Source organism: Staurois parvus, unplaced genomic scaffold, assembly GCF_062004578.1.
Source record: "Staurois parvus isolate SC_StPar_1 unplaced genomic scaffold, SC_StPar_1.0 ptg000928l, whole genome shotgun sequence".
NCBI lineage: Eukaryota > Metazoa > Chordata > Amphibia > Anura > Ranidae > Staurois > Staurois parvus.
The window spans coordinates 521,004-547,933 of record NW_028318724.1 but is presented as its reverse complement, the minus strand read 5'-3'; the positions used below and the strand labels follow the sequence as shown (position 1 = coordinate 547,933).

The following is a 26,930-nucleotide window of genomic DNA, read 5'->3' as shown; positions in this document are numbered from 1 at the left end:
CACGCTTAAACATTTTATTTGCAATTTTAAGGGGAAGAATATCTGCCAGCAAAAAGTATGTTCCTAGTAATATTATGACGAATAAAGAAGAGAAAGGGATGATCAGCATTGAATTCCTCTTCAGGTAGCAGACACATCAAAGCAATGCCAGCAGTAGCAGCAGCTGCCTCTGTACCTTCTTCATTCACCTCCACAAATGTCTTGTGAACAACCTCAGATAAGAAAAGATTTTTGGATCCTGACATTCCTGAGAGATCTGCAGAACCTGCATCAAAAATATCCACCATTCCTAGAGTACATAATACCGATTTCAGCTTGTAACTATCTTCCAGCTTGAATTTTGGCAGGTGTACATGGACATCAATGGTATTCATATGTTCTGGTTGTGTCCACTCCTGAAACTTTTCAACAGTCAGCTCTCTTTCAAGCTACAAAATGCAAATGATTTGTGTAAAAATATAAGATCAGTGTTGCATATAAACATTACACAATAACTATAATCAATATTTGCTGTCCTAAGCCTCCTATCTTGAATTGTTTTGCAGTTGTACTGTCTCCCCTTACATTATGAAGTGGTGTGAAAACTGTTGGCATCACATAAATCATGTATAACAATAATTTGGCTCTTTTTTTGTTTTTTTTTACAGGGGAAACCACACATATGTGCTGCATGTTTATATTACTTTATGGAGAATGCAGAAAAAGGCAGGAGAGTCTAGTTTAGAGGAAGGGACTAGAGCAGGGGTGGGCAAACTTTTTGACTTGAGGGCCGCAATGGGTTCATATATTGGACCCGGGGGCCGGACCAAGAGTAGATGAATGATGTGTATGTGTCATCCATAGTAAGTATAGTAATATTCCCCCATAGTAAGCATAGTAATTAATCCCCCATATAGTAATTCATCCCCCATATAGTAATTCATCCCCCATAGTAATTCATCCCCCCTATAGTAATTCATCCCCCCTATAGTAATTCATCCCCCATATCAAGTCCCCCCTGTGTCAATTCACTTACCTTTGCTCCGCGCGTTCCTCTCGCTGTGTTCCTGCTTCGTTCCGGTGTAGCCTGAAAATCTGTCTCCTATGAGGATCTGTCCCCCTCGACGTATCTGCGCATGTGCCAGTTTCAGGCATTAGCAGCCAATCGGCGATCTCCGGCACATGCGCAGATACGTCGAGGGGGACAGATCCTCACAGGAGACAGATTTTCATGCTGCACCAGTCTTCAGGGCAGACTGTGAGAGGAGCCTAGCGGGAGCCTAGCTCCGCGGGTCGGATTAAAAGGTCCGCCGGGCCGTAGTTTGCCCATTGCTGGACTAGAGCAAGGAGACTTCCTGAATCCCCAGATGATAAAAGATGTTTCAACCCACTAGGATTTATGCAAACTTGAAGGTGAAATATCAATTTTGGCTGGCCAAATATTTAACCAGTTGTGGATGCACCCAAAAAACCTTCAAAGTACACAGGATGTGTGCAGTACATTCAGTTCTTCCATCTATGCAGCTCCTCCATTTCCGTAAGCCAGCAATTCATGGCTGTCAGGAGTTTCTGTGTAACTACAGAAACTATAATAGCTGATGCTGTAATAAAAAATCTGCTCTGTTTCTTTTATTTAGAAATCAATGGGATGAGCTTCGATTTGAATATGATATTAGTTGAACCAACTTGACAAGCAAAAAACATATAGATAAAAAAAAAGTTTTATCCACTTTCAGTCCAGGCCAATTAGATTTTCTGAAAGCATAGAACCTGGAGAATAAAATGGTGACTGCTGACCTGACATTTGTAACCCAGTGGATCATTTTAAAACCTTAGTTTTCCAAAATTATCCTTTGCAGTCTTTTTCCACCATTAACTGGCCAACTATCTACCAAAACAATTGATATTGTTATTTATGAGTATTTTTACCTTTTGTAACCCAGTGGTATCATCATCAATGCTGTCAGGCAACATAATAATCATGCTGAGTTCATTGTCCACATATGGAAGCTCTAGGATACGACAGTTAATTTCCGGGACATAGTTGAAGGGAAACTTTTTCATTTGATACATCATTTTTACTGTCTTCTGCTCATTCTAAGGGAAATAAAATATATAATATGGTTATTCATTAAAACACTAGGAACTAATCTGAATGCAAATGAAAATAATGATTTTAAAACCATAGTTACATTATTCTGGAAATGATTATACTGTACATAATGCTGTGATGGAGTGTATAAAGAAGTTCTCTATTTGAACAAGGACCTGTGCTAAAGATTTAGTCAGGTGTGAAGAAATTCTATAAAAGTAAGACTGCTTTTAAAAACATATTTTACCCTACTTTCACACTGATGTAGTGCAATTTTGATCCGATTTTCAAGTGCAGTTTGATTCACCTGTGATTTCTGTGCTGGGGAAGAAAGCCTGATGGAATCGTATGACAATAGGACAGATAAGGGATTTGAAAGCATTTCCATTGAAGTCTATGGACCACAGAATTGTGACACATCACACCAAAAAACCACAGGACCCTTTCCCAAAGTTAGATCGCAGCTGCACTGCATTGATGTGAACAGTCTCCATAGAAACCAATATTATTACCCTTGCCATGTGATTCAGTGCGATCCGAATCATTCAGTGGTTGCCAGTGCTTGATGCACACCAATGTTTATCTTTGCAATGCCTGGCATTATTTGAAACAGATTACTAAAATGTTAACAGTAGTACCTGAGATACATATGGTACCTTGACATTACCTTGTTTAGCCTGAATGGAGCTTCAGTTGTTTGTTCAACATTAAATTTTTCAGCCCAGTCACCTTTGAAATATAAAGCATTCACTAGAACTAATTTGGTTGCTGAATTCACACATCCTGCAGACAACACTTCTGGGATCTTTCCTAAAAATATATGATATATAAATAAGTTTTAAACAAACTGAACAACAGTATATACACAGTACACACACAGACCCAGTGCATAACATAACAACTTAGAGAGGTGGGGTGGAAAAACAGCAGCACACTCTAGCATGTCAGCAGAAATCTGACCATTGGAGGACAGGCAGGTTGCTCTCCCAGTACAGCAAGAAAACTGACCATGCTGGGGTAGATGTGCTATCATGCCTAGCATGGACAGTTTGAAATGTGAAAGCGGGCACTGGCAGGATCACCAGGTATTTCACACAAAGGAAACAATGCAAAGAAAACAGGATACTTTTTAACACAGGTATAGTACATGGTAATACTGACAAATATCAGGAATATGAAATGTTGGGGTAACATACACTTTATGGAGAAGTATGGGCAAAGCTTTTTTGGCCATGCTTCTCCTGTGGGGTCTGCACTCCTGTGACCAGGGATAAAGCATGCTGTCGGCTGACATCACAGAGCAAGTCCAGTTTCTGCAAGGATCCTGACAATAATGTCAGGATCTGTCCAGATGCCTAATCGACAACTGGCTCAGCCTCTCAGCATGCTGCTGAGAGCCTGAGCTAGACCTCCCCGTCCCCTCCACAGTCTGGTGCTCTAGTGAATGCTGGTGGGGCAGAGCGGAGATTTGTTTAAGGGTGGCTTGACTGATAAAAGGTTGAGAAAAGGTGATCTAGATCATTTTCTGGGGCAAATCTTGTTGCAACTTACTTTTCTACTAAATATGTGTTGTATTCAGTTTTTAAATGGCATACTAACCTTTTGTTTGTTCTGAAACCCAAGCATTGATTTCTTTTCTTGCAGCTTCATGTTCAGTTAAGAAGTCAACGGTGCCTAGTTTTGCCTGATATAGACTTTGCAGTGAAGATAAAAATCCCTGGTAAGAAAGAGCAATTTATTATGTTAAACTCCAAACATCATGTCATATGATCAATGACTACAATTAAATGTACTAGATGTTGTAAAGAAAAAACACAATTCATTTTTTTTCTGGCAAGATACTGCAAGAGCACCATTTAGCTTCATTGCACGTCTTCACATTTACATTAAGGAGCTCTAATTCCTGAAGCTAAAGCAGAACTTTACCCATAACAATTTTTTAACAAATAATGTTCTTCAGCAAGAAACACATATTCCACATTTATATTAATGCTACCAAATTAGTGTGTGCTGTAAATGGCCTCCAGCATTGTTCCGGTTTCTGCTTGGCCATTTTGCTGAAGCCCAGAGCCTCTCAGCAGCAGTATATCTTCAGGCTGTCAGCAGATCAGCCTCTATGTTTTCTGCACAGTGCTGAAAAATAGAGAGCAACTGAGCATGTGCAGAGGAGGGTGAGACTGTGTATTACTGGATTTTAAACAGAATGGCCATTTATTTTTAATGTTTTGCATAGCTATACCTGCACAATGGGCCAGTTTGAAGTCATTTAGCAGGTCCTAATTTTCTAACTAAAGTTCCACTTTAAAAGAATTTGTCATAATAGAAACATGGAAACTGCCATTGCTAGCTTATTTTGCTATTTAACTTCTGCCTAACTTTCACAAGGGCTGCCATCTTGTCAGTGGCTTTATTAGGATTACTAATCACAGACGGTGCATGCTCACCATGTCAATCTACTGGAGGTTCCTCCCCTGTCATTTCTTTTCTCTTGGTGTAAGGAAAACTTGTCAGCAGTGACTCTTGCTGATAACATAGAAATGAGACAGCAGACAGAAATAACACTTAGTGCTCTGGATTGAGGCAAGTACACACTATAGAGGGATATACTTTGTTCATGTCTGAGGTTTACAACCACTTTAAAAGTGAAGAGGACATTTAGCTCTGAAACTACTGCTGCTTCTGTTATCACCTGCACTATGCCACAGTTCAATGGTAAGGCAAGTGTACGGGGAGATATTTGCCCATTGGGCTGGTGGGTGTTAGGATGACCTACAGTCTCTTTCTTTCTTTTAATAAGTGCATAATCTGCACTTTGTAACCTGCTTTTGTCACCCGCAATGGCTGTAGACATGTGTAGGTACTGGGTCAAGTAACAAGGTAAGCATTTCGTCAGTGGGCAGACAAAGTCTTTCAGTAACGTCCTCTGAAACTTGACTCTGGTCTCATGGTTTCATTATGTCTTTTCTCCCCTTCCTTCCAGGTTTGGCAGATCTTTCTGCCAAGCCAGTTTAGTCATGCTGCTTCTCTCTCCTCCCCATTTGGGTCTCACTGTGCGTTCTGTCACCCTCCTCCCCGGTCCATTTACTCTGCCTCTTTTTTCCCCTCTTCCTTATTCCGGCCTTTTTGCCTTTTTTATCCCTCTTCCCCATCTCCACTACTGTCCTGGTTATTCTTTTCTCCTGCTCCATAGTCTAGTCATACTGCCTTCTCTCCCTCACCCTCCACTGCAATCCATTTTGCTATCTCTTTTCTTCTCTTTCCCTGTTCCCTAATCCAGTCTTGCTTTCTCTTCTCTCTCCCTCTTCCCTAACCTGGTCGAACTGTCTCTTTCCTCCTGAATTTGGTCTTGTTGATACTTCTCTTACCCTCCTCTCCTATCTGGTCATGCTGCCTTTTCTCCAGACTCACTTCCTCTTTTCCTCAATGCAGTAATTCTGCCTCTTATTCTCCATTCTCTATAATTTAGTCTTATTGCTCTTCTCTCCCTCTCCTTCCCAATACGGCCATTTTGCTGCCTATTCTCTCACAACCCCCATCTGTATTTGCTGGATGATAAAAATATAGTTCTGCTTTTTTCCCCAAACATGCATGATTAGCAAGACCGTATCTTGTATTTTATTTGTTGTGTTTTACATGACATTTTAAATATTATTATAAACAAGTCAAACTGTTCAAATTCCCAGTTCTATTATAGATATATAGTCCATGCAGAAAACAATAACGTCCGTGTAAATGCAGTGCTCCACAATTAATAGTGAAGCCGTTCTCCAGTTCTGTGAATGTGAAGTTAATGCTGTGAATCCTAATCCATCCAATTGTTCGCCAATATGTGTTCCACCAACATGTAAATAAACGGAGGCTTGCCAGAAGCAGAGACCCCTTAATTATAGGGGGTCTTAACCAGCATAGCAATATAAGGTATCATTCAAATTTCCATGTCATGCCAGGATCAGATATCTCCCAAGCCTCACAAGCCAGGATGTGAACTGTCAAATTAGTAACATGAAAGAAAATGCATGCCTCTCATGAGGCAATAAGTTTGACTAGCCTTTATTTGCGCAAATAAAATTCCTACTTACAAGCTGTAGAATGGTAAAAAGCATAAACAAAAAATGCTTCCAAGATGGCCGACAGCATGATGACATCAGAGGGAGGCTCCTCCCGACGCATTTCATCATCAAAAGACCTATTTCGAGGCTGCCCCGGGGACATTAGGGGCGGGGCCACCAAGGGACATCACGTGTGTGACCCCACCCTTTGAGGCATCATCAACTGGGGAATGCTGGGTCAATGATGTTACGAGGAGGAGGGGCCCACGTGCCTAATGTCACTGGGTGGCCCCGCCCCTTACATATTTAAGAACTGTCAATCCAGCAGAGCAGTCAGATGGCTGGGAGCCAGCATCGGGAGCAGAGCTTTTCTTTTTTTTTTTCTTTTTTCAGGTAGCAGCAGATATCGTGATTGACATTGGATCTACTTCGGGGGGCATTCTTTTATTTTTCTTCTTTTAATAATGGACTTGTCAAAGACCGTCTCCTGTCTTTTTTCACACTATACGTTTCTTTTTTGTGAATGGGTAGCAGTACCATGTACACCATACTGATTCACATAGGAAGGAGGGGGTGGGATCTGGAGGCCCCTTTGCTAAAGGAGGCTTCCAGATTCCGATAAGCCCCCCACCCGCAGACCCCCCACAACCACCGGCCAGGGTTGTGGGGAAGAGGCCCTTGTCTCCATCAACATGGGGACAAGGTGCTTTTGGGGGGAGCCCCCCCTGTCAAGGGTATGTAACCTGGTTTGGTTCAGGAGTGGGGGGCACTCACTTATCCCCCCCCCCTTTCCTGACCTGCCAGGCTGCATGCTCGGATAAGGGTCTGGAATGGATTTTGGGGGGGACCCCCATGCCATTTTTTTTTTAAATTTTTGGCATGGGGGTTCCCCTCAAAATCCATACCAGACCCAAAGGGCTTGGTATGGATAGAGGGGGGACCCCCACACCATTTTTAAATTATTTTTTTAATTGCCGGCAATTCTTTCTTTTACATTCAGCTGTCACTGGAGAACCCCACTGATAGCTGAACCATTAACGCATGGTTTTCACTACTAAAATACCGCACGGCTTGATAAAATAACTCTTGTGGTATTTTACTAGTGTTTTTTAGTGAATTTAAACTTTTTTTGTAAAAATGCTATGCGGTATCCTACCGCATGCTCGGATGTGGTAAGATACTGCTTAGTGAATTGTGCCAAGTGAGCCTCTCACCAGGCCCCCTACTGACCCCGGGCAATGTCCGAATGGTCAGTCCGCTCCTGTTTTGGGGTGATTTTGGCTGCACTCTCTACTAATTGGTAGATCATGGAAAAGAGCAGATGCACAATATTCTACATGAACTTTTGTTGGCACTGTTATTATATTCACATCACATATATACACCAACTTGTAATTTTGGATGATTTATTTATTTACAAATTTTTTTTGTTTTTGTTTGCATGTATGAATGATTGATATCAATAATTGCTATTTGCTTCTTATTAGGTTGGGGGGGCTGTTTGCATTGTTGCTTTAACACTTGTATTAAGGTGCAGCTGCAGTGTCCGTGTCTAGACATGTTTTACATGAGTTCTAGATAGGTTTTGCATGTGTTACCATTCATATCTATTATCCATGTGTTACCATTCATATCTATAAAAATAATGCAGCGCTCCGTAGCACTTTATATTAATCCCACATGTGTGATACTGCTGTACAAACCTGCTGCTAAGTCATACATACAATAATAGCAAGATAATTGTATCACAATTATAGATAAAAATCTAAATGCATGTGCATATACAAAAAAATCTGTATAATTCACAATCCCCTTAAAATCATACCACACTGTGCAGATCCTCCTCAGTGCAGGATTTTGTTTAGACGTACCACACCCACACTACTTCATAGCTGTGTGTTTCCTAATCTGTTAGGGACCACAAGCAATCCATTTTTTTTTTTTTTGTAGAAAATATTAAAGAGAACTTTTTTGAAAACATGACCATGAAGTGATTCCCGAGGACACATTTGAGGAAAACTAAAGCTTTAAGCAGCCCATAGATAGATAACAATATGTCCAGTTCAGCAAGGACAGACCAAATTTTGATCCATGTGTGAGCTTTGAGGTTGTACAGAAATCAATCTACCAACAGACTTCTGTACAACTGCCCTACTATAGACTGCAGCACTGAACAGTGTATTTTGACAGCGGGGAAGCCTCCCTGCTGTCAGAATGCAATGACACAGCAGGAGGATTCCCCCGTTCACCTCAAATGTGTGGATGGGGACAGGCCAGTTTTTTTTTTTTAATTCAACCGGCTGATTGAACAAAAAAAAAAACAGACTCATCTATGGCCAGCTTTACTCTCCTATGACTAATCAGATGTTCACTGATACACTTTCCACACTACTTATGCTTCCTACTGCTGCTAATGCGTCCGTATGTTACCTGGCCCAACCCCATCATTTGTTTGCACATTTTGCTTGCTGAAAGTATTAAATATATTGCTCAGTGTACATGGGTATTAGGTTCATGCCAACTAAGGATATCAGTTTTCACAAAGCCCTGGCAACTCAGACTTGATCAAAAGCCCAAGAAAATAAATTCAATGATTAGCATTTAGCATAGCAGATTCCCAGAATACATAACATGCAAGATCCTAAAGGACTAAAAATGTGAATACATTGTATGATCTTGTGATGGAAGTAAAACTGGGTGAAATGATGGAGAACAATCTGTTTGTCTCAAAAGATCACAAACTACTGCCAAGCTAGAGCTCCTAAGAAGGTATGCAAGCTACATTGTACGTACTTGCATTAAAAATGGCATAGTTTTAAGAGCCAAATGTGAGCATCAGCAAGAATTAATTTGAATATTCTGTTCAGATTTGGACACCAGTTTACAAAATGGATGCTTTGAAACATAAAAAGTTTGCAGAGACCCTAAGCTATGAGGAAAAATGTAATGAGTCTTATTGCCTCACCTGTCATTGATGTAATTACGCTGCACTTTATAAAATTATAAGATTTATAAAATTAGTTTTATTAATAAAAATAATGAACAAAGTGTGTATTGGGTGTCAGGATACAGAACTGCAGTCTTTGTGGGATATGTCATTTCTGAGGACAGTCCTTGGACAATGTCAGCATCAGGCAGTTTTTATTTCCTGCTCACCCATTGAATCTTGGTGGACAGGCTGCTGCCTGTTGTTGTGTTGAAGCTGTTAGTTACTTTGGCTTCATACAAAATGGACTGTCTTGAAACCATTCTAATGGCTAAGATCTGGAACATAATTCTTGCACGGTTCAACAGTAAAAGTAAAGCTTTGCAAGGCGTTGATGTTGACCTGAAAGAAGGTGATGGATCTTACTGATTCTCTGGAAAAGTTTCTGGAATCAACTCAAGATAGGCATGAAAAGCTGTAACTGGATGCCAGGAACTTCTGTGGCAATGCAGGCTACAAATCGACTACCGGCATGTCAACAAAGAGATGCAAACCCAACATCAGTCTCAGAAGAAAATAATTTAATACAAGAAAAAAATTCAGATGTGAAACTTTCTGTTATTTTGGATCAGTTGTCTGTTACCTTACAAGAGTGTATGACAGGTTCAAAGTAATAGTCAACTTATGTAGTCTATGATGATGCAGAGATAAAAAGTGAAGCTAATAAGCTTATTAGTGCTTTCCCTTGAGACTTCAGCAGTGTGTTGAGGAAATTGTCCAGTTTGCAGCCTTTTCCAAGCTCATGCCTCACTCCATCTCAACAGGCAGTTTTATTACATGATGAAAAGCATGCTGATACCTTTCCAGGTGTTAATGTAGCGTTTAAAATATATGGGGTTGGTCAAAAATATGGAAATTGGAAACAATACGTGAAATGCAGGTGTGAAAGTGATGACATGTTTCGCATTGAAAGAGGAAGTGATTCTTTTGCTTCCACTGTGTGATGAGACACCAAACTAACAGGTGGGAAGCCTCACTTTCATCATTCACTGCATGCTCAGTGAATATGGAGTCATGTCAGCGCTTACTGGGTTTCAAAGAAGGCAAATTGTTGGCGCCCACTTAGCTGCTGCTCTGCTCTGTGACTGAAGTTACCAATTTATTTGCAGTGTCACGAAGTAAAGTATCAAGGGTTATGATAGCATATACAGTTTCTGGGAAATCACCATCTGATAAGCATAGGCATGGTCGACATGGTCAACTGATCAAAAAAGACAAAAGAATATTGTGCAGGATTATATCCCAGAATAAGAAAGCAACTGCTGCAAAAGTGACTGCAGAGCTCAATCTCTGTCTTCCAAAGCCACAAAAAGCCGTGTCCACAAAAACTGTATGGAGGGATCTCCACAAGCAAACATTCACGCACAAGCTGTAATTGGAAAACCACTAGTGACCGATATTAAAGCTCAGAAGAGGAGAAAGTGGTGCAACACCTATAAATTGTGGACTATCGAGCAATGAAAGACTAATATGGTTCAATGAATCAAGCTTCACACTGTTCCCAACCATCAGACATGTTTATGTGTGGCAAGCTTACAACCAGGACTGTCTTGTGCCAACATTAAAGCATGGTAGTGACGCAACCATATCTTGGTATTCTACAGGCTTCACCATCAAGGTAGAGTCACTGCCAGTGACTATGTACACATTTTGGCAGCCCATGTGCACCCCATGGTGCAGACATTGTTTCCCAAAGACAGCGCCATTTACCAAGACGATAATGCTTCAATTCACACAGCTGGTGTTGTCAAATCATGGTTTGACAAGCATGCAGATGAAGTCTCACACCTTTCCTGGGCGCCGGAGTCACTGGACCTCAATATCATAGTATATTTGAGACTTATATTTGACAATTACCAGGAGAATGCAGGCTCTGTTGGATGCTATACTCAGTCCAATACTATATTAGGTAACAATTTATTTTACCTGGTGTTTCCATAACTTTGTCCAACCCCTGCATTTGAGCATAATGGTCACTAGTGGTTTGGAAAATAGGTCATTCAGCAAATTGGGACTGATAAAGATTTATCTGAGACCCACAATGACCCATGAAAGACTAAGTGCTCTGTGGCTACTGGCTGTCGAGAGCAGTGTCCTCAAGATGATACAGTTTGATGAGTTAGGTAAAGATTTTGCAGATGCTAAGTGCAGGAAGAAAGACTTTTTATTTTAATATTGTAGTGTGATGCATAACTGGGATGTATATTTTGCCAGTTCCAATTACCTGTGTAACGAGTATTCTTACAGTCCTTAAAATGGAGAAAAAAAAAAATCAAGACAAGCATCTTCTTCAGAACCTAACAGGTTTTTTTTAGAACAAATATGGTTTATCATTCATTTCAGTTCACTTTTTTGGTTGTCATATACTTTAAATTCTATATTGAGCCCCCCCCCCCCCCAGAACTTGAAGTGCCCCAGGCCTCCCAAGGTTTAAATCTGGCACTGTACACAGCACACAGGAACAGAGCTAAGGAAGTCAATCTGCTGGAGGTTCCTCCCTTTTCAGCATTTGCAGTGTCGGGAAAACTCGCCAAAAGAGATTCAAGCTGATAGCAGCGGAATGAAGTAGCAGACAGAAATGACACTTAGTACTCCTAACTGGGAAAAGTACACACTATATACTGTATGCTTTGTTCATATTGTATGTCTGAGGTCTATAACCGCTTTAACCCCAACTCCAGAATATTAGCTAACCCCCTTCATTCCCTCCACCACTGACTGCTGGTATGGAAAAAGGAAAACCTATCCAAATGTCAATTTTTCTTACCTGAAGCCACAGTCACATGACAGTCTTATTTTTTTTCTGTTTACTTCTTGGGGTCCTTGTTAGATGTCCACATCACTGCATGTACTATGTAGGCACCTATTGGTGGAGAGTACATTTCCAGAGGCCAGGTCCTCTATCATAGGCAACCAGTGCCTAAGATGATAATGAGCAGGGGAAACTGCCTGGTCACCAGGGTAGAAACTTAACCCAGTACACTGTTGGATGGTTTAGGAAGAGATGTTTGCAATCAAAACTGAGGAATAAGGTTATCGATGTACAATGCACCATTTACATTTAATTTTTGCCTCGAGTTGGGCTGTAACTGAATTGAATTTCTGCCTAAAAAAAATGTGTGATTGGGATGGTCTATGATCACCTTGTATAAATGCATAAATGATGCAGTGTTGGAGCACAATGACTTACCTTTAGAAATTTTGGATAAATGACAAGTCTAGGGTCCTGACGATCCAATTGGTTATATGTTTTTGTTTGTTTTTAAGCTATCTGCTGTATGTAACTGTCTACTAGCGATGATAATGCAGCTGTATATAAATTGTTTACATAAATACTGTAAGGCCATAAAAAGCCTGTGCAACAATCCTCAACACGGATAACTAATTATTCTGGTATCATATGCAATTATTCCCCAGGAGCAGCTTCTTTAGCGACCCTGGCACAGTCTGTCTATTTAAAAGCAGTTTGTGATACTTGTCAGAAAATCACAGATGGGTTGAAATGTGAGATTTTTGTCCCTTATACTCACTCAGTGACAACAGCTGTAGCTTAAGTGCCATTGGTATTACTGATCAAGGCCCCATGGAGACTCTAGAGGCTTTCCTTCCTCTCTTTCAACTGAATTGGCCAAGGTGACAAGTTCATACAACAGGTGGTTTGTAATACTGAAATTCCTGTACCACCTACACTAAAACAGCAACATTTTTAGAAATGCTACCAGGAAAATCAAGTCTGTGATATGATCTACCAGGAACATCAAGTCTGTGATATGATCTAACATACCTATCTTCTTTACAAGCATGGTGTAACACGCAATTATATGCAGTCATCTTTGCCAACTGATCAGATTTCAGTTAGAGCAGTGCTACTCATACCTGAATTGTGCTTTTTCTCTTTTGCTGTAATAGTCTACTAGTTTGATGAAAAATATTGACTCACGGTCCAGTAAAAGCATATATAAGCTAATAAATACAAATACTCATTTCATCGTTCTCTGGGGAAACAGAATACTCACAGATAAGAAGTCAAATGTCTTTTCACCAAATAGTCTGTTGGCAAGATTCAGTGTATATGAGGAACCAGCTTTCTTATTAACCTGAGCATTCAGTGTTTGGAAATTAGAATGGACATCTTTAACAGCATCAAAATGTAAAGCCTATATATAAAAAGAACAGAAATTTAAAAAAAAGAAATGAACCCTTAAAATCCGTATACCGATCACATTTCACAGGAAACACACATTTATGCAAAGATTGCCAGCTGTCCATATAAACAGCTTCATAATGAAGCACAGCCATCCAGAGCTGTGTGATTACAGTGAAGCACACAGACACCACCCCCTAGTAAAACACTCCCTGCACAGTTAACCCTTTGATTGTCCCTCATGTTAACCCCTTCCTGCCCAGTGCCATTAGTACAGTGTCAGTGCTTTTTTTTAGCACTGATCACTGTATTGGTGTCACCGGGGATGTCAGTGACACCAAGTCAGTTCCCCCCCCAGTGTCAGCGCAAAAAAATAAAAACCACACAGGCGATCAAATACCACCGAAAGAAAGCTCAATTCTTGGAAAAAAGGCCATAAATTTCATTTGGGTGCAGCGTTGCATGACCGCGCAAATGTCAAAATAATGCAGAACTGTAATGCAAAAAATTGCCTGGCCAGGAAGGGGTAAATCCTCAGGAGGGCAAGTGGTTAAAGGATAAGTTCACCTTTTTGAGCAGAATTTCACTTTTCAAAATAAATAGAAGCCTTTTCCAATGCCATTTCTGGCCCAACAATCCCAGTGTGATTTGCTCTCACTTACTTTACAGGACGTTGAATTTTTTGTCAGTTTCTGTGAGATTTTGAATGGATTTTCAGATTCCATCATTTCCTGCAGATTGTCTCTCAGCATTCACTTCCTGTAGGCCACTTCCCAGAAGCCTTCACTTCCTTGTTGTATCACAGAAGAGGATGTGATAAGGTGTATTCACCACTCTGGACCACACCTCTCTCATTACAATTCTACCTTCCTCCCATGAGCTATGTAGTACAAGGGCCTGTCTGATTTGATACAAATGGAATAGATGGAACAATCTCCTTTAGATTTAACAAAACTATAGAATAGGAGGACAACGCATTTATCCAATCATGCTATATCCAGTAAAGCAGGCCCTTTCATTACATTAGGGGTGTCCCGTGGGCTGCCTGTGGCATGAGCCCTTCTGAAGGAATGCTGGGTTAGCCAGGAAAATGCGCATGGAGAGAGATCCAGAGGATGCTCTGAAAAAATAGCTGATGGGTTTGGGGTGTGTATTATGAGGTCAGTGCAGGATGTGTGTGCAAATGAAATCGGCTGGTAATCTGCTTCCGGGGTCCTACTGGCTTCTCTGTCTACATTCCAGGAATTGAAAAAGAAAATAAATTTAACAAGGGCTAAGGTAAGGCCTTGCTCTTCAGATCAAAGAAGTATGTTGCAACTGAGGTACGTTAATCGTATATTGGTGCATAGGGGAGCTGGATTTTATTTAAAAAAAAAAAATGAACTTAGCCATTAAAATTGTCCTTTTCCATAAGTTGTAGAAAAAACCTCCTTAATGTACACGCCTGCATTCCTCACTATACTGCACTGCCTACGATGCCAAGTTACTTTGCTTGTGTTTGGGTGTTGGGTCTTTTGAATGTGCAAGCTTCTGTCTCTGTGTTTTGATGGGCTTGAACGACACAGGGCTGCAATGTTAAAGGGTTAGTTCACCTTTTCATTTTTTCTGAAAGGGTGAAATAACACCATATAACCCTCCCACCCCTCGGTCCCCGCTGTCCTCCATTGGTGCTCAGCTGTCAGTGTCCACACAATTTGAAATCCCTGCTCTTACATTTTCCTTCTGCAGCTCTTCCAGGACGGATCAGAGCGATGCTCTGTGAGCGAGCTGATCAATCAGAATTGATCTGATCTGCCCTGGATCTGCAGGGAGAGGAGTGGGGATTTCAAATTTCCAGACCAATACACAGACCATAAAGGCACTGACAGCTCACTGCGGTAAGTATAGTGGGAACCAGTGGGGTAGGGAGGGTGTTCACTTTTCTGAACCAACACAAAATCCCAGAATGGGTAGCTTCAAACTTTAAAAGCACTTCTGAGATATCTGTGTTCTTTGTCTTTAGACTCTGTGTTTGTTGTGGTTCTAATAACCACCAGTTATTGTTCAAGTGGGTGTTGGGAGTCAAAAAAGTTATACTTTTCTGTGTAGGTAGGTTCTCTGTAGATCTCATTATCCAATCCACCCCCTCTTTGACATCTAATACATAGTCCAAAAGTGCATTTTGTCATTTGTATCAAAATTTGGTAGGCACAGTACACTTGAAAAGGCCGATTTTTAGTTTGGCAGTTCTGTAGAATGTTAATGAAATATTTTTTATTTTATAATATAATATGAGAGGAGTATACAGTTTAATCACCTGCATGTTTAGATAAATTAGAAAATCTATCCTGCAGACCAGTAAAATGTTGCCCGATTCCAGAAAATTTTAACAGGAAAGACATATGTAAGAGAACTGAAGTAAGTGGGCCCAGCATCTTAAAGAGAAAGTATAGTGCATTTTCAGTGCACGCATATTTTTAGAGAGGATAGGATCAGGGGCGGACTGACAACTCATGGGGCCCCCGGGCAATAGGGGATCATGGGGCCCCTGTGTCCTTGCCCAAACTCAAAAAAGCCTATGAAAAAGGTACCAGGGGCATCTCATGGGGTCCCCTACTGACCCCAGGCCCTCCGGCAGTGCCCGAGTTTCTAAATGGTCAGTCCGCCCCTGGATAGGATTATCAAACTTTTGCTATAAAAAAGGTATTTAAAAAGGCAGTGCAAAAGTTTTGCTTTAAAGCACAGCTCTCCAACAGGAAAAATGTATCTTTCATTTGCTCTCTCACTGCCCCATTCTGTTGTGTGGAGCAGTGCTGCTGGAGCAAAGCACACAGTCACTTTAAAGAGAATGAGCTCAGGAATGGCAACTTTCATGTGTATTGCAGGTTACAGTTAAAGGATGACTGCACTGATAAAACAAACTGGCTTTTATAATCTGTGCAGGCGCACCGAGAAACCTTGCAAATAAAGATTCTTGTCTCTAAATTTTCTTTCTCAGTGCTTTTAGAGCTGTCATCACAGGAATCAAACAAGAATGCAGAGTAGATGCCTTCCTGGTTATTCACAGTGCACGCTGTAGACTGATTGAATGCAAACAATACAGTTTTTACCTTGGCCTGGACATGTCATGATAGCACTCAAAGCACATGTAAGGCTCCATACACACTGGGTGTTTTGATAATGCTGGTAGCGTTAGTTGTGTAAAGTCACGTTAAAAATGTGTTTTCCAGCTTTTTTGCATTAGCGTTTACCGACGTTTTGCGTTTTTTTTACAAACAGCACATTTTTTTTGGTCAAAAAAAGTCCAAAAACACTAGTCTGTGGTGTTTTACCGTGATTTACCGCGTTTGTCAGCGTTAAGAGCATTTTTACAGCTAAAAAACTTCACAAGAAACCCACTAGTCCTCGTTTTTTTTTTCCAGCCAAAAAAACGTCCCTGCCAAAAAACGTTGATTACAGTTTGTGTGCATAGACACATAGGATAACATGCTGGGGGATTTACTAGCTGTAGAAAAAAAACATCAAAAGCCAAAAACAGCAGCTTTAAAAACGTCCAGTGTGCATGAGGACTAAAGAAAAAGCAATGGTAATGGAATGCAAAGTTACTTGGTATCCCTGGATATCATAAAGGCCAAGTTCACCTTTAGGAACATTTCCTGAGCACCCTTGCATACCCGCAAAACATATCCTTTGTGACTAGTGACAACAGATGGGGGTTCCTCTAAACCACAGTCTGTTACATCTAAAATCAGTGTGGCTGTGTGGGGCTTTGCCCGCACCACTGCATCATGCGTTCACTGAGATCTGTGAATCAATAAGGTCCCATCTTCCATCACGGCAGACAGACTTGTAGTTTTCAGTAAACCCATAGAGCAACACTTCCTTCAGCTACAGTTGCAAGAAAAAGTATGTGAACCCCTTGGGATTACGTGGAGTTTTGCATGAATTGGGCATAAAATGTGCTCTGAACGTCATCTAAGTCACAACAATAGAAGAACACAGTCTGCTGAACATAATACTACACAAACATTAGATGTTGACATGGTTTAATTGCACATAACATGTAAACATTCACAGTGCAGGGAGGAAAAAGTATGTGAACCTTTGGACTTAATAACTGGTTGACCCTCCTTTGGCAGCAATAACCTCAACCAAACGTTTTCTGTAGTTGCAGATCAGACCTGCACAACGATCTGGAGTCATTTTGGACCACTCCTCTTCACAAAACTGTTTCAGTGTAGCAATATTCTTGGGATGTCTGGTGTGAATCGCTCTCTTAAGGTCATGCCACAGCATTTCAATCGGGTTGAGGTCAGGACTCTGACTGGGCCACTCCAGAAGGCGTATTCTGTGCTGTTGCAGCCATTGTTTTGTTGAATTACTTGTATGCTTTGGGTCATTGTCCTGTTGCATCACCCATCCTCTGCGGAGCTTCAGTTGGCGGACAGATGGTCGTACGTTTTCCTGCAAAATGTCTTGATAAACTCTGGAATTCATTTTCCCATCAATGACAACAATCCGTCCAGGCCCTGAGGCAGCAAAGCAGCCCCAAACCATGATGCTCCCTCCGCCATGTTTCACAGTGGGGAAGAGGTTTTGATGTTGGTGTGCTGTGCCTTTTTTTCTCCACACATAGTGTTGTGTGTTCTTCCCAAACAACTCAATCTTGGTTTCATCTGTCCACAGTATATTTTGCCAGTAGTGCTGTGGAACATCCAGGTGCTCTTTTGCAAACTTCAAACATGCTGCAATATTCTTTTTGGACAGCAATGGCTTCCTCCGTGGTGTCCTCCCATGTACTCCATTCTTGTTTAATGTTTTCCTTATTGTAGATGTGTCAACAAAAATGTTAGCATGTGCCAGAGATTTCTGTAGGTCTTTAGCTGACACTCTGGGATTCTTCTTTACCTCATGCAGCATTCTGCGCTGTGCTCTTGCAGTCATTTTTACAGGACGACCACGCCTAGGGAGAGTAGCAACAGTGCTAAACTTTCTCCATTTGTAGACAGTCTGTCTTACCGTGGACACATGAACATCAAGGCTTTTGGAGATACTTTTGTAACCCTTTCCAGCTTCATGCAAGTCAACAATTCTTGATCGTAGGTCTTCTGAGAGCTCTTTTCTGCGAGGCATGGTTCACATCAGACAGTGCTTCTTGAAACCAGTAAACCCAAAATAGGTGTGTGTTTTTTAAGGGCAGGACAACTGTCAGAAACACATCCAATATCATCACACTGATTGGAGTCAAGGTTGGCTCACTCCTGGCTCCAATTAGCTCTGGGAGAAGTCATTAAGCTAGGGCCTCACATACTTTTTCCTTCCTGCACTGTGAATGTTTACATGTTATGTGTAATTAAACCATGGCAACATCTAATGTTTGTGTAGTATTATGTTCAGCAGACTGTGTTCTTCTATTGTTGTGACTTAGATGACGTTCAGAGCACATTTTATGCCCAATTCATGCAAAACTCCACGTAATCCCAAGGGGTTCACATACTTTTTCTTGCAACTGTAACAGAAAGCCTATACAAAGGTATGGGCAGAGAGCTGGTAGAAGTGTTTGCAAGAGACTGACATTGCACCCGCGAACCACTGACCATTGGTGCAATGCTTTGCAGGATCCTGTGGGAAAAAAATAAGATACACATTTTTTTTCTGCAAAAATATGTACGTGTATTCTTTAAAGTGAACTTTAAAAGAATCAAATATGTTTTAGTTGTGACTGTCCAGTCAGGATTGGGAATTTTTAAGAATCCGTATCTCTATTCTTACAACTTATGTCCAGCAAAAACATTTTCTTTATCTAGTTTTGGAAGGAGTAGGGGACTAAAACACTTCTCTGGTTTCTCCTGCTTTCCAGGGCTCCGTTAGAAAGATTTCCCCTCACTTCCCGTACTGCTGAAAACATTTTATCAAATAGGAGGTGACACATATAGCAATAAAAATCCACCAGCCAGTAGTCGTCCTCTAATAAAGTAATGAGTATTATTCATGTCTGTTTTACTGTTGGACCTTTTAGGAATAGGTGTGCATTTTGTTATACACTTGAATTCTATTCTTTTCAGATCAGAAATATCAGCTGGGTCACAGTCTGCAAGGCTTCCATGCGGGTGGATCTGTCTCCTGTGTGATCTTAAAGTTGACAAGTGGCAGGCTTCCCACGCTGCTGGGGCTGGGTAAAAATTGTAGATTTACAAAACTTTTTTTTTCTTTTATGTAATCCTGGCACTCCCGTTGTTACAGGACAGTTTTTGAATCTCTGTTATGAGCATTGGACTCAAGCAGGAGATAGAATGGCCTTACAATCTGACACTTGAGTATTTTCCAAACCAGACCTAGAGTACAAGTTGGGTTTAATTTTATTAATATTTCATTGATTAGAAAAGATCAGGCTACAGGACTGAGCACAACAGTTATGTGGCCAGGTAGTGTCTAAACAACTTGGGGGGTCTCTACAGTTCAACTCAACAGCAACATTTCTAGGTAAGGCAGCCAGAAAGGGAGCAGCCAGGAAGTGACTATCTTTTGGTAAACACTCCCAATGGCACAAGTTGCTATTTATTTTGGAACAATGTTAAGTGAAGCCAAACCAGATCCACCTTTGATGCACATATCTTTATTACTTATCTGTATTTATGTTAAATGCAGGTTCCTGTTAGCAACAGTAACCAAGTACAAAGTACACCTGGTGTAATAACTTTACAACTGTAATAAAGTACACTTGTCTGCAGTAAGGATTGCCCTGACATTCATTTTTATAGAATGACATGATCTAGGACCTTTCAATACTGATAAGGTTTTTATCTTCTTGGTAATTTGCATTGTCAGAGGCACTTGACCGATGACCACATTTAGCAATAAGAGCCACCCAGTATGCAAAGATGTAGGGATTTATAAGGTAAATTGTTGCTTGTATTCCATTAAACTGGACAATCTATTTATGTAAGGATACTGATCAAGGGAAATGTATACTAAAATAGATATGAAGGCTGTCATTATCAACTTCTTTTTAGAAAATGCCAGTTGCAGAACTTCACTCTGCTTTTATTGACTGAATGCTTGTTCTGAGTCTGTTTCTGCTCTATTGCTTTCAATTACAAACAAAGCATTAGGCCAGAAACATTCCAGCAACTAGCAGTTTTAGAAAGACGTCAATGATGGCAACCTGCATTTGTAACTTACTACAGATCTCATCCACACCATGTAAGTTTGCACACAGCTTTCTTTCCTTACTCATGGCAGCTGAATGTAGTGTAGTGATGGGGCAATGAAAGAAAGGTGGGGAGTATGTTCTTCTGGGGAGTGGGCATTAAAGAGAATCTGTTCATTTGCCCTGCATGGGACCCTAAAATATTACAGGCCTAAAGAAAACAAAATAAAAAAAGTATGTGCATTGCATATCTACTGCATTAACCCTTGCAATGTTATAAATAAACTCTAACATTTTGCATAGTTTGAGATTCCATATAAATTAATCACTTTAGATAAATTAGCTAATGTTATTCTTATTCAGACTGTTAATACTTGCCTTTGATACTTGTTCTGCTGTTTTACCCTTAATCCCCATGGAAATCATGGCCAATGCAGCTGAGATACTTAATGGAGAAAAGAAAATATTCCCTGTGGGGTTATGTACACTTAATTTTCTGAATAAATCAAGTGAAAAGTTGGTGCAAGCAGAAGTCAGTGCATCCATTTTGGTTCCTGTAAAGGTAATATAGCATAATGATTAGTCTGTAAATTATCTGTGAAGTTAAATGTACAAAAACCATTGATGAAATCCAGTCAAAATTAGTTTTTTGTTTGTTTGTTTTTTTTCTTAGCTTTTGGGTAATATGGAGTAAACCTCTGTCATATGTGCAGTTAATTGGTAAGGAAGCAATTACTTTAGTCATCAAGCCAGGAGGAAAGAGTAAAACAAGCCACAGATCATTCTCATTTTTGATTGCAGGGGAGAAAATCACTGGATTCCCCCATCAACACAGTCAGTGTTCATCTGGATAATCCCTCCTGTAGTGCTATTGTGTTCTGCTGGTGGGGAGCCTTCCCTGCCAGCAGAACACAGTGATCACTGATTGCGGGTATAGCTGCTGGCAGTAATCGCATGCAAAGAATTGCAACAGGCTGGTTGTACTGAAGTTGATCGAAGGATCAACTTCAGTGCAACGAGCTTGCCCATAGATGGAGCGAATCTTGAGCGGTTCCTGCTGAACCTGGGTTTGATCCATCTATGGCCAGCTTAAGGACTGATTTAGGAAATATTTGAGTACTTGAAAATTATGGTGATGGTTCTGATGCCGGTATTGGAGCATTGTAGGATTATGTTTACTTAAAGGGTAACTTCACTTTCATTAGAAAAAAAATATATAATATAGCATATACAGTTGCTATCACAAGCCACATTGTAATTGAATGTTATTAAAAATACCTTTCTTATCAATCTGCAACACTTTTATTACAGTATCTGTAAAAAGCAACATGAAGGCTTTCCATACACCACTGGTGTGTGGAATACCCTCAGGAGTGTCCTTTACTTTTTGTGTGATTGGCTCACTGCTTTTCCCAAATATCTGCAATAAGATACAAGTCAGATTTTAGGCAACCTCTACAACAACAAAAAAATCCAGTTTTGGTGAGATATTCCTAAAGGGTTAATCACTTCTAAAGGATTGCAAACCTTGCATTCTCCTCATTAGGACACTACAAGTGCATTAGTTGATTCTTAATGAAAAAGTCACTCCCATTCAAATTCAATCTACAGAGAACAGCAGCTTTTTCTTCAGAGTAGGAAAAGGTAGGAATCTGCAAGTTTGTTAAAATTCTTGAAATGTCCATTGATCACCCATTGGGGGGTTGGGGTTTTCAACATAATGGAGGTACTGGGGTTACTGTTAAAATTACAGAAAGGGTTAGTGTTCGGTTAAAGTGACGGTTAGCATAAGGTTTACAGACGGGTCCTTAGAGCAGGGAATCTCTCTCTTCCCCAAAAACTAATAGTGACAACCCATCACTGTAAGCTAACATATGCTGAAAATAAAAGGTGACTAAAATATCTGCATGTTGGGAAATGCTGTTTAACATTAGAGGGTCACATACAGAAAAAAAACTCATATGACTTTTTACGTTAGAGAAAGCCAGTCATGAGAGGCTGGTGGAGGCTACCAGTGCTGAGGGTTTCCTCTGAAAATGCCAGTTATTTAGCTGGCATGCTAAACATCTTGATTCAGCACTTTAAGACACTGACCTAGAGCAAATGAAGATGTCAGACTTTACTTTGACTCCCTATCTGCATACTTTTTTCATTTTAGAGTTTTACAGTATGTAAACCAGAAGATCTGCATAACAGTTAGGCAACCCACATTTTCGGAAGGTCAAAAGTGACAGGTCAATTTAAAGTGGTTCTAAAGGCTGAAGGTTTTAGGATTCTGTTCATGAAGGTAAAAAACCTTCAGTAGGCAGCTGCCCCCTCAGTCTCTTCCTTATATTCACCTGAGCCCGATCCTCATTGGCTGACACGCAGCCATTGGCTCCCGCTACTATCAATCACAGCCAGTGAGGAGGGAGCAGGGGGCAGGGCTGAGCCATGCCCTGCGTGTCTCATAGACTAGGGAATGAGCATGCAAGAGTGCTTGCTTTGGGGGCACTAAGCAGGAGGGAGGGGCCTGGAGCGCCAGCGCAATACCCAAGAATAGGAGAATCGGGGCTGCTCTGTGCAAAAGAGAAGGAAAGTATGACGTTTGTTTTTTTTTTTTAATCTGAAACTTTACAATCACTTTAAACAAGGCATGAGTGTAAATTGAGCTGTGGAACAACAAGGGAAACAGAGTGTAATGTGTATAGTCCTGGGACCAATAATATAGAGGTTAGTATAAACAGTTCAACCAGTTTACTGATGACATAAAGCTAAGTAGAGCAATAACTTCACAACAGGATATAGCAACTCTACAGGAAGACCTCAATAAAATAGAGGGGTTGGTAACTACATGGCAAATGAGGTTCAATATTGAAAAATACATTTGGGGCTAAAAATATGAATGCAAGCTACTCGATGGCTAAGGATCTGAGGGTCCTAGTAGATCACAGGCTCAGAAATGGCAGGCAATGCCAATATGTAGCAAGCAAGGCCAGCATACTATCAGCATGCATTGAAAAAGCATTTACCATAGAAAAAACTACATTTTAACCACTTTACTCTGGTTTGGCCACATCGAGAGTATGCTGTCTAGTTCTGGTCTCCAGTCCTCAGGAGGGATGTGCTGGAACTGGAGAAAGTCCAGTGAAGGGCAACAAAGCTAATAAGAGGTTGGAGGACCTCAGCTATGAGAAGCAGCTAGCATATTTAAACTTATTCTCTATAGAGAGGAGATGCTGAAGAGGATATATGATTGCAGTTTACAGATAACTCAGTAGTGATTTTCTCCTTGGAAAAAAACGATTCAGTTTCAGATTGCTTTAGAAGACACGTGGCCACTCAATGAAGTTGGCCGGGAAGCGGTTCAGTGTTAAACTGCGTAAATGGTTCTTTACTTTTAGAGCGGTAAGGATGTGGAACTCCCTTCCACAGTTGGTGGTGTCAGCAAGGAGTGTCATTATTTTCAAAAACCTTTTAGGTGGGAGCCTTAGCAAACACGATATACAGGGATATGTGAATTGGTAGTGACGTAATCACATATACACACAGACAGACACAGGTTGAACTGAATGGACTGGTGTCTTTAGTCAACTTTACCAACTATGTACACTATATTGCCAAAAGTATTGGGACGCCTGCCTTTACACGCACATGAACTTTAATGGCATTCCAGTCTTAGTCCGTAGGGTTCAATATTGAGTTGGCCCACCATTTGCAGCTATAACATCTTCAACTCTTCTGGGAAGGCTGTCGACAAGGTTTAGGAGTATGTCTATGTGAATGTTTGACCATTCTTCCAGAAGCACATTTGTGAAAACAGGTACTGATGTCGGACGAGAAGATTTGGCTCACAGTCTCCGCTCTAATTCATCCCAAAGGTGTTCTATCAGGTTCAGGTCAGGACTCTGTGCAGGCCAGTCAAGTTCCTCCACCCCAAACTGACTCATCTATGTCTTTGTGAACCTTGCTTTGTGTACTGGTGTGCAGTCATATTGCAACAGGAAGAGTCCATCCCCAAACTGTTCCCACAAAGTTGGGAGCATGAATGTGTCCAAAATGTCTTGGTATGCTGACTCCTTACTTTCTCTTCACTGGAACTAAGGGGCCAAGCCCACCCCTGAAAAACAACCCCACACCATAGTCCCCCCTCCACCAAACTTTACACTTAGCACAATGCAATCAGGCAAATGCTAAACCCAGACACGTCCATCGGATTGCCAGACAGAGAAGCGTGATTCGTCACTCCAGAGAACACGTCTCCACTGCTCTAGAGTCCAGTGGCGACATGCAGCTGCTCAGTCATGGAAACCTATTCCATGAAGCTCTCTACACACTGTCCTTGTGCTAATCTGAAGGCCACATGAAGTTCAGTGGTGGCGTGCTTTACATCACTGCATCCAATGCTCTGCATTGCACTTGGTGATGTAAGGCTTGGATGCAGCTGCTCGGCCATGGAAATCCATTCCATGAAGTTCTCTATGCACTATTGTGCTAATCTGAAGGCCAAACGAAGTTTGGAGGTCTTTAGCTATCGACTCTACAAACAGTTGGCAACTTCTGTACACTGTGCGCTTCAGCATGCTCGGACCCCAGTATCATTTTACGGGGCCTACCACCTTGTGGCTGAGTTGCGGTTGTTCCCAGTTGCTTCCACTTTGTTATAATACCACTAACAGTTGACCGTGTAATATTTAGTAGCAAGGAAATTTCACGGATGGACTTATTACACAGGTGACAACCTATCACGGTACCACGCTTGAATTCACTGAACTCCTTAGAGCGACCCATTCTTTCACAAATGTTTGTAGAAGCAGTCTGCATGCCTAGGTGCTTGATTTTATATACCTATGGCCATGGAGGTGATTGGAACACCTGAATCCAATGATTTGGAGGGATGTCCCAATACTTTTGGCAATATAGTGTATGTAAAACAACTTAGACCTCTTTCACATCGGCATTGTCAGTGTGGCAAAACCAGGAGGTTAAGGTGTGTTTTTACCAGTACTCAGCCACCAGTCAAAATCAGGCTGCCAGACAGTCACACACACACTTCTTTGGCCTCAAATATGCGCTGTTCTTTGTGGCGAGCAAAAAAAAAGGAAGAGCATGTTTCGTTTAGCAAATGATACAGCCTGCCACCGTACCCCACAGATGTGAATGAGGCTGCACCACAACTGCATACATCGGACTTGGTTGTGGCATGGTATTTCATTGTGAAAACCTCTTCAAACCAGCATGCGGTAGGTGGCATATCTGTTCCTGATCTCCTCCTTATTGCAGACCAGACACTGCTGACAAAATAATCCACTGTGGATAACAAGTCAGCAGCTAGGCCCATGTAAAAGAGGCCTTACTGTTGTCAGAAATAAGGTGCCTAGTACAATGCAGCAGTTCAAATATATTTACTGTTTCTTTGGTCAGTAGAAAAACAGAAAAAATGCTGCATGTATACAACACCCTCTTCCATACAAGTGTAGAACTTACAGTAAAGTACCATGGAAGCATGGAAATGGAAGCCGTATGTTGTAACGTAATGCATTTATATATGGCACCTTGCAACATACAGTATACACCTGAACACAAAAATATATAGTGCAAGATTTGAAGCAACAACAATATGCTGATTCCATTCTGGTTCTTAAGCAAACATTTACATTTTTTACAGTTATACAGTATATTTTTTACAGTTTTTACAGTTACAATGGATTGGGATCACACCCTAACCACACTGTAATGTGGTTAGGGTGTGATCTCATTCTTGTGTAAAACAGCAATAAGGACTCAATCGATCTATTGGAAAACTGAAAAAAAGTGTTTTTGTGTGCCATTCCATGTTAAGCAGTCATAGGAACAATAATTTGTTCTAGCTTGCTCTGACACTTTTGCAAAGATTTCAGTTTGATATGCCTTACCCTCTGTATTTTTCCCAACCTTCTGAAAAGCTTTCAGCTGTATATTTCACAGAGCTGGGTGGTGACGGGTTGTTGCTGCAGCCTTTTCCCATAGATTGTGAAACAATTACAAGACAGCGAAAGGGTTAGGAAGAAGCAAGGGGAGGGATTTCCGCTAGAGCGAGACATTATAAGTGCACAGGATCTCCTAGCTGAAAACCCAGTCAAAAACACAAATTACGACATTTAGCTGTATGAAATGTATTTAAGGAATTACAAAAAGCTTGACATTTATGAACTACATCCACTATAGCCTGACATTTAACTGTTTCACTTTTCATAAAACTGGTGTCATTCTTATGTTACAGAGGTAGCTGTCAAATGACCTGGATCCTGCTTGACAGCCTGATTCCATTTGTCCTGCAAAATGTCCTGATACATGACATGTGACAGCAAATGCTGCTCTCCAGTCCCCTATCAAGCCTCTTCATCAATGTGGCGCCCAGTAAGTGCATGCTCTTCTCCCTGTCTGATCTTTTTAATAGCAACACCTGGCCCCTGAAAACTCATATGTCCAAATAAGACCCCTTTATCAGCTCAAGGAAGTCTTTTCACCTAAACATTCCTTGCTTGACATATGTGAATGTGTGTACACACACATACATTGAGGAATAATAC

The 26,930-nt window shown here is 40.9% G+C and overlaps 1 protein-coding gene across 2 annotated transcripts; it reads right to left on the bottom strand.

Annotated features, from left to right (window-relative positions):
* Positions 1-26,404, bottom strand: LOC149441983 (leukocyte elastase inhibitor-like). 2 transcript variants are annotated; one of them, XM_089656682.1, is made up of 7 exons: positions 26,274-26,404; positions 20,758-20,933; positions 13,123-13,263; positions 3,671-3,788; positions 2,739-2,881; positions 1,909-2,076; positions 1-428 (listed from the first exon to the last, which is right to left on the bottom strand). In XM_089656682.1, exons 2-7 carry the CDS (start codon positions 20,923-20,925, stop codon positions 27-29), a joined length of 1,140 nt encoding a protein of 379 aa, XP_089512808.1. In that variant the 5' UTR covers positions 20,926-20,933; positions 26,274-26,404; the 3' UTR covers positions 1-26. The 2 variants fall into 2 exon arrangements, with proteins under 2 accessions (XP_089512808.1, XP_089512809.1); XM_089656683.1 differs by lacking the exons at positions 20,758-20,933; positions 26,274-26,404 and adding an exon at positions 13,913-14,076.
* Between the last annotated feature and the right edge of the window lie 526 nt (positions 26,405-26,930).

Excerpts from the sequence above, each read along its gene's own strand:
- LOC149441983 (XM_089656682.1), bottom strand. The coding sequence starts at position 20,925 with ATGGATGCACTGACTTCTGCTTGCACCAACTTTTCACTTGATTTATTC. Across the intron at positions 3,789-13,122 it reads AGACATTTGACTTCTTATCT|GGATTTTTATCTTCACTGCA; the intron begins GTGAGTATTCTG and ends CTTTCTTACCAG. Across the intron at positions 2,077-2,738 it reads CTCCATTCAGGCTAAACAAG|AATGAGCAGAAGACAGTAAA; the intron begins GTAATGTCAAGG and ends TATTTCCCTTAG.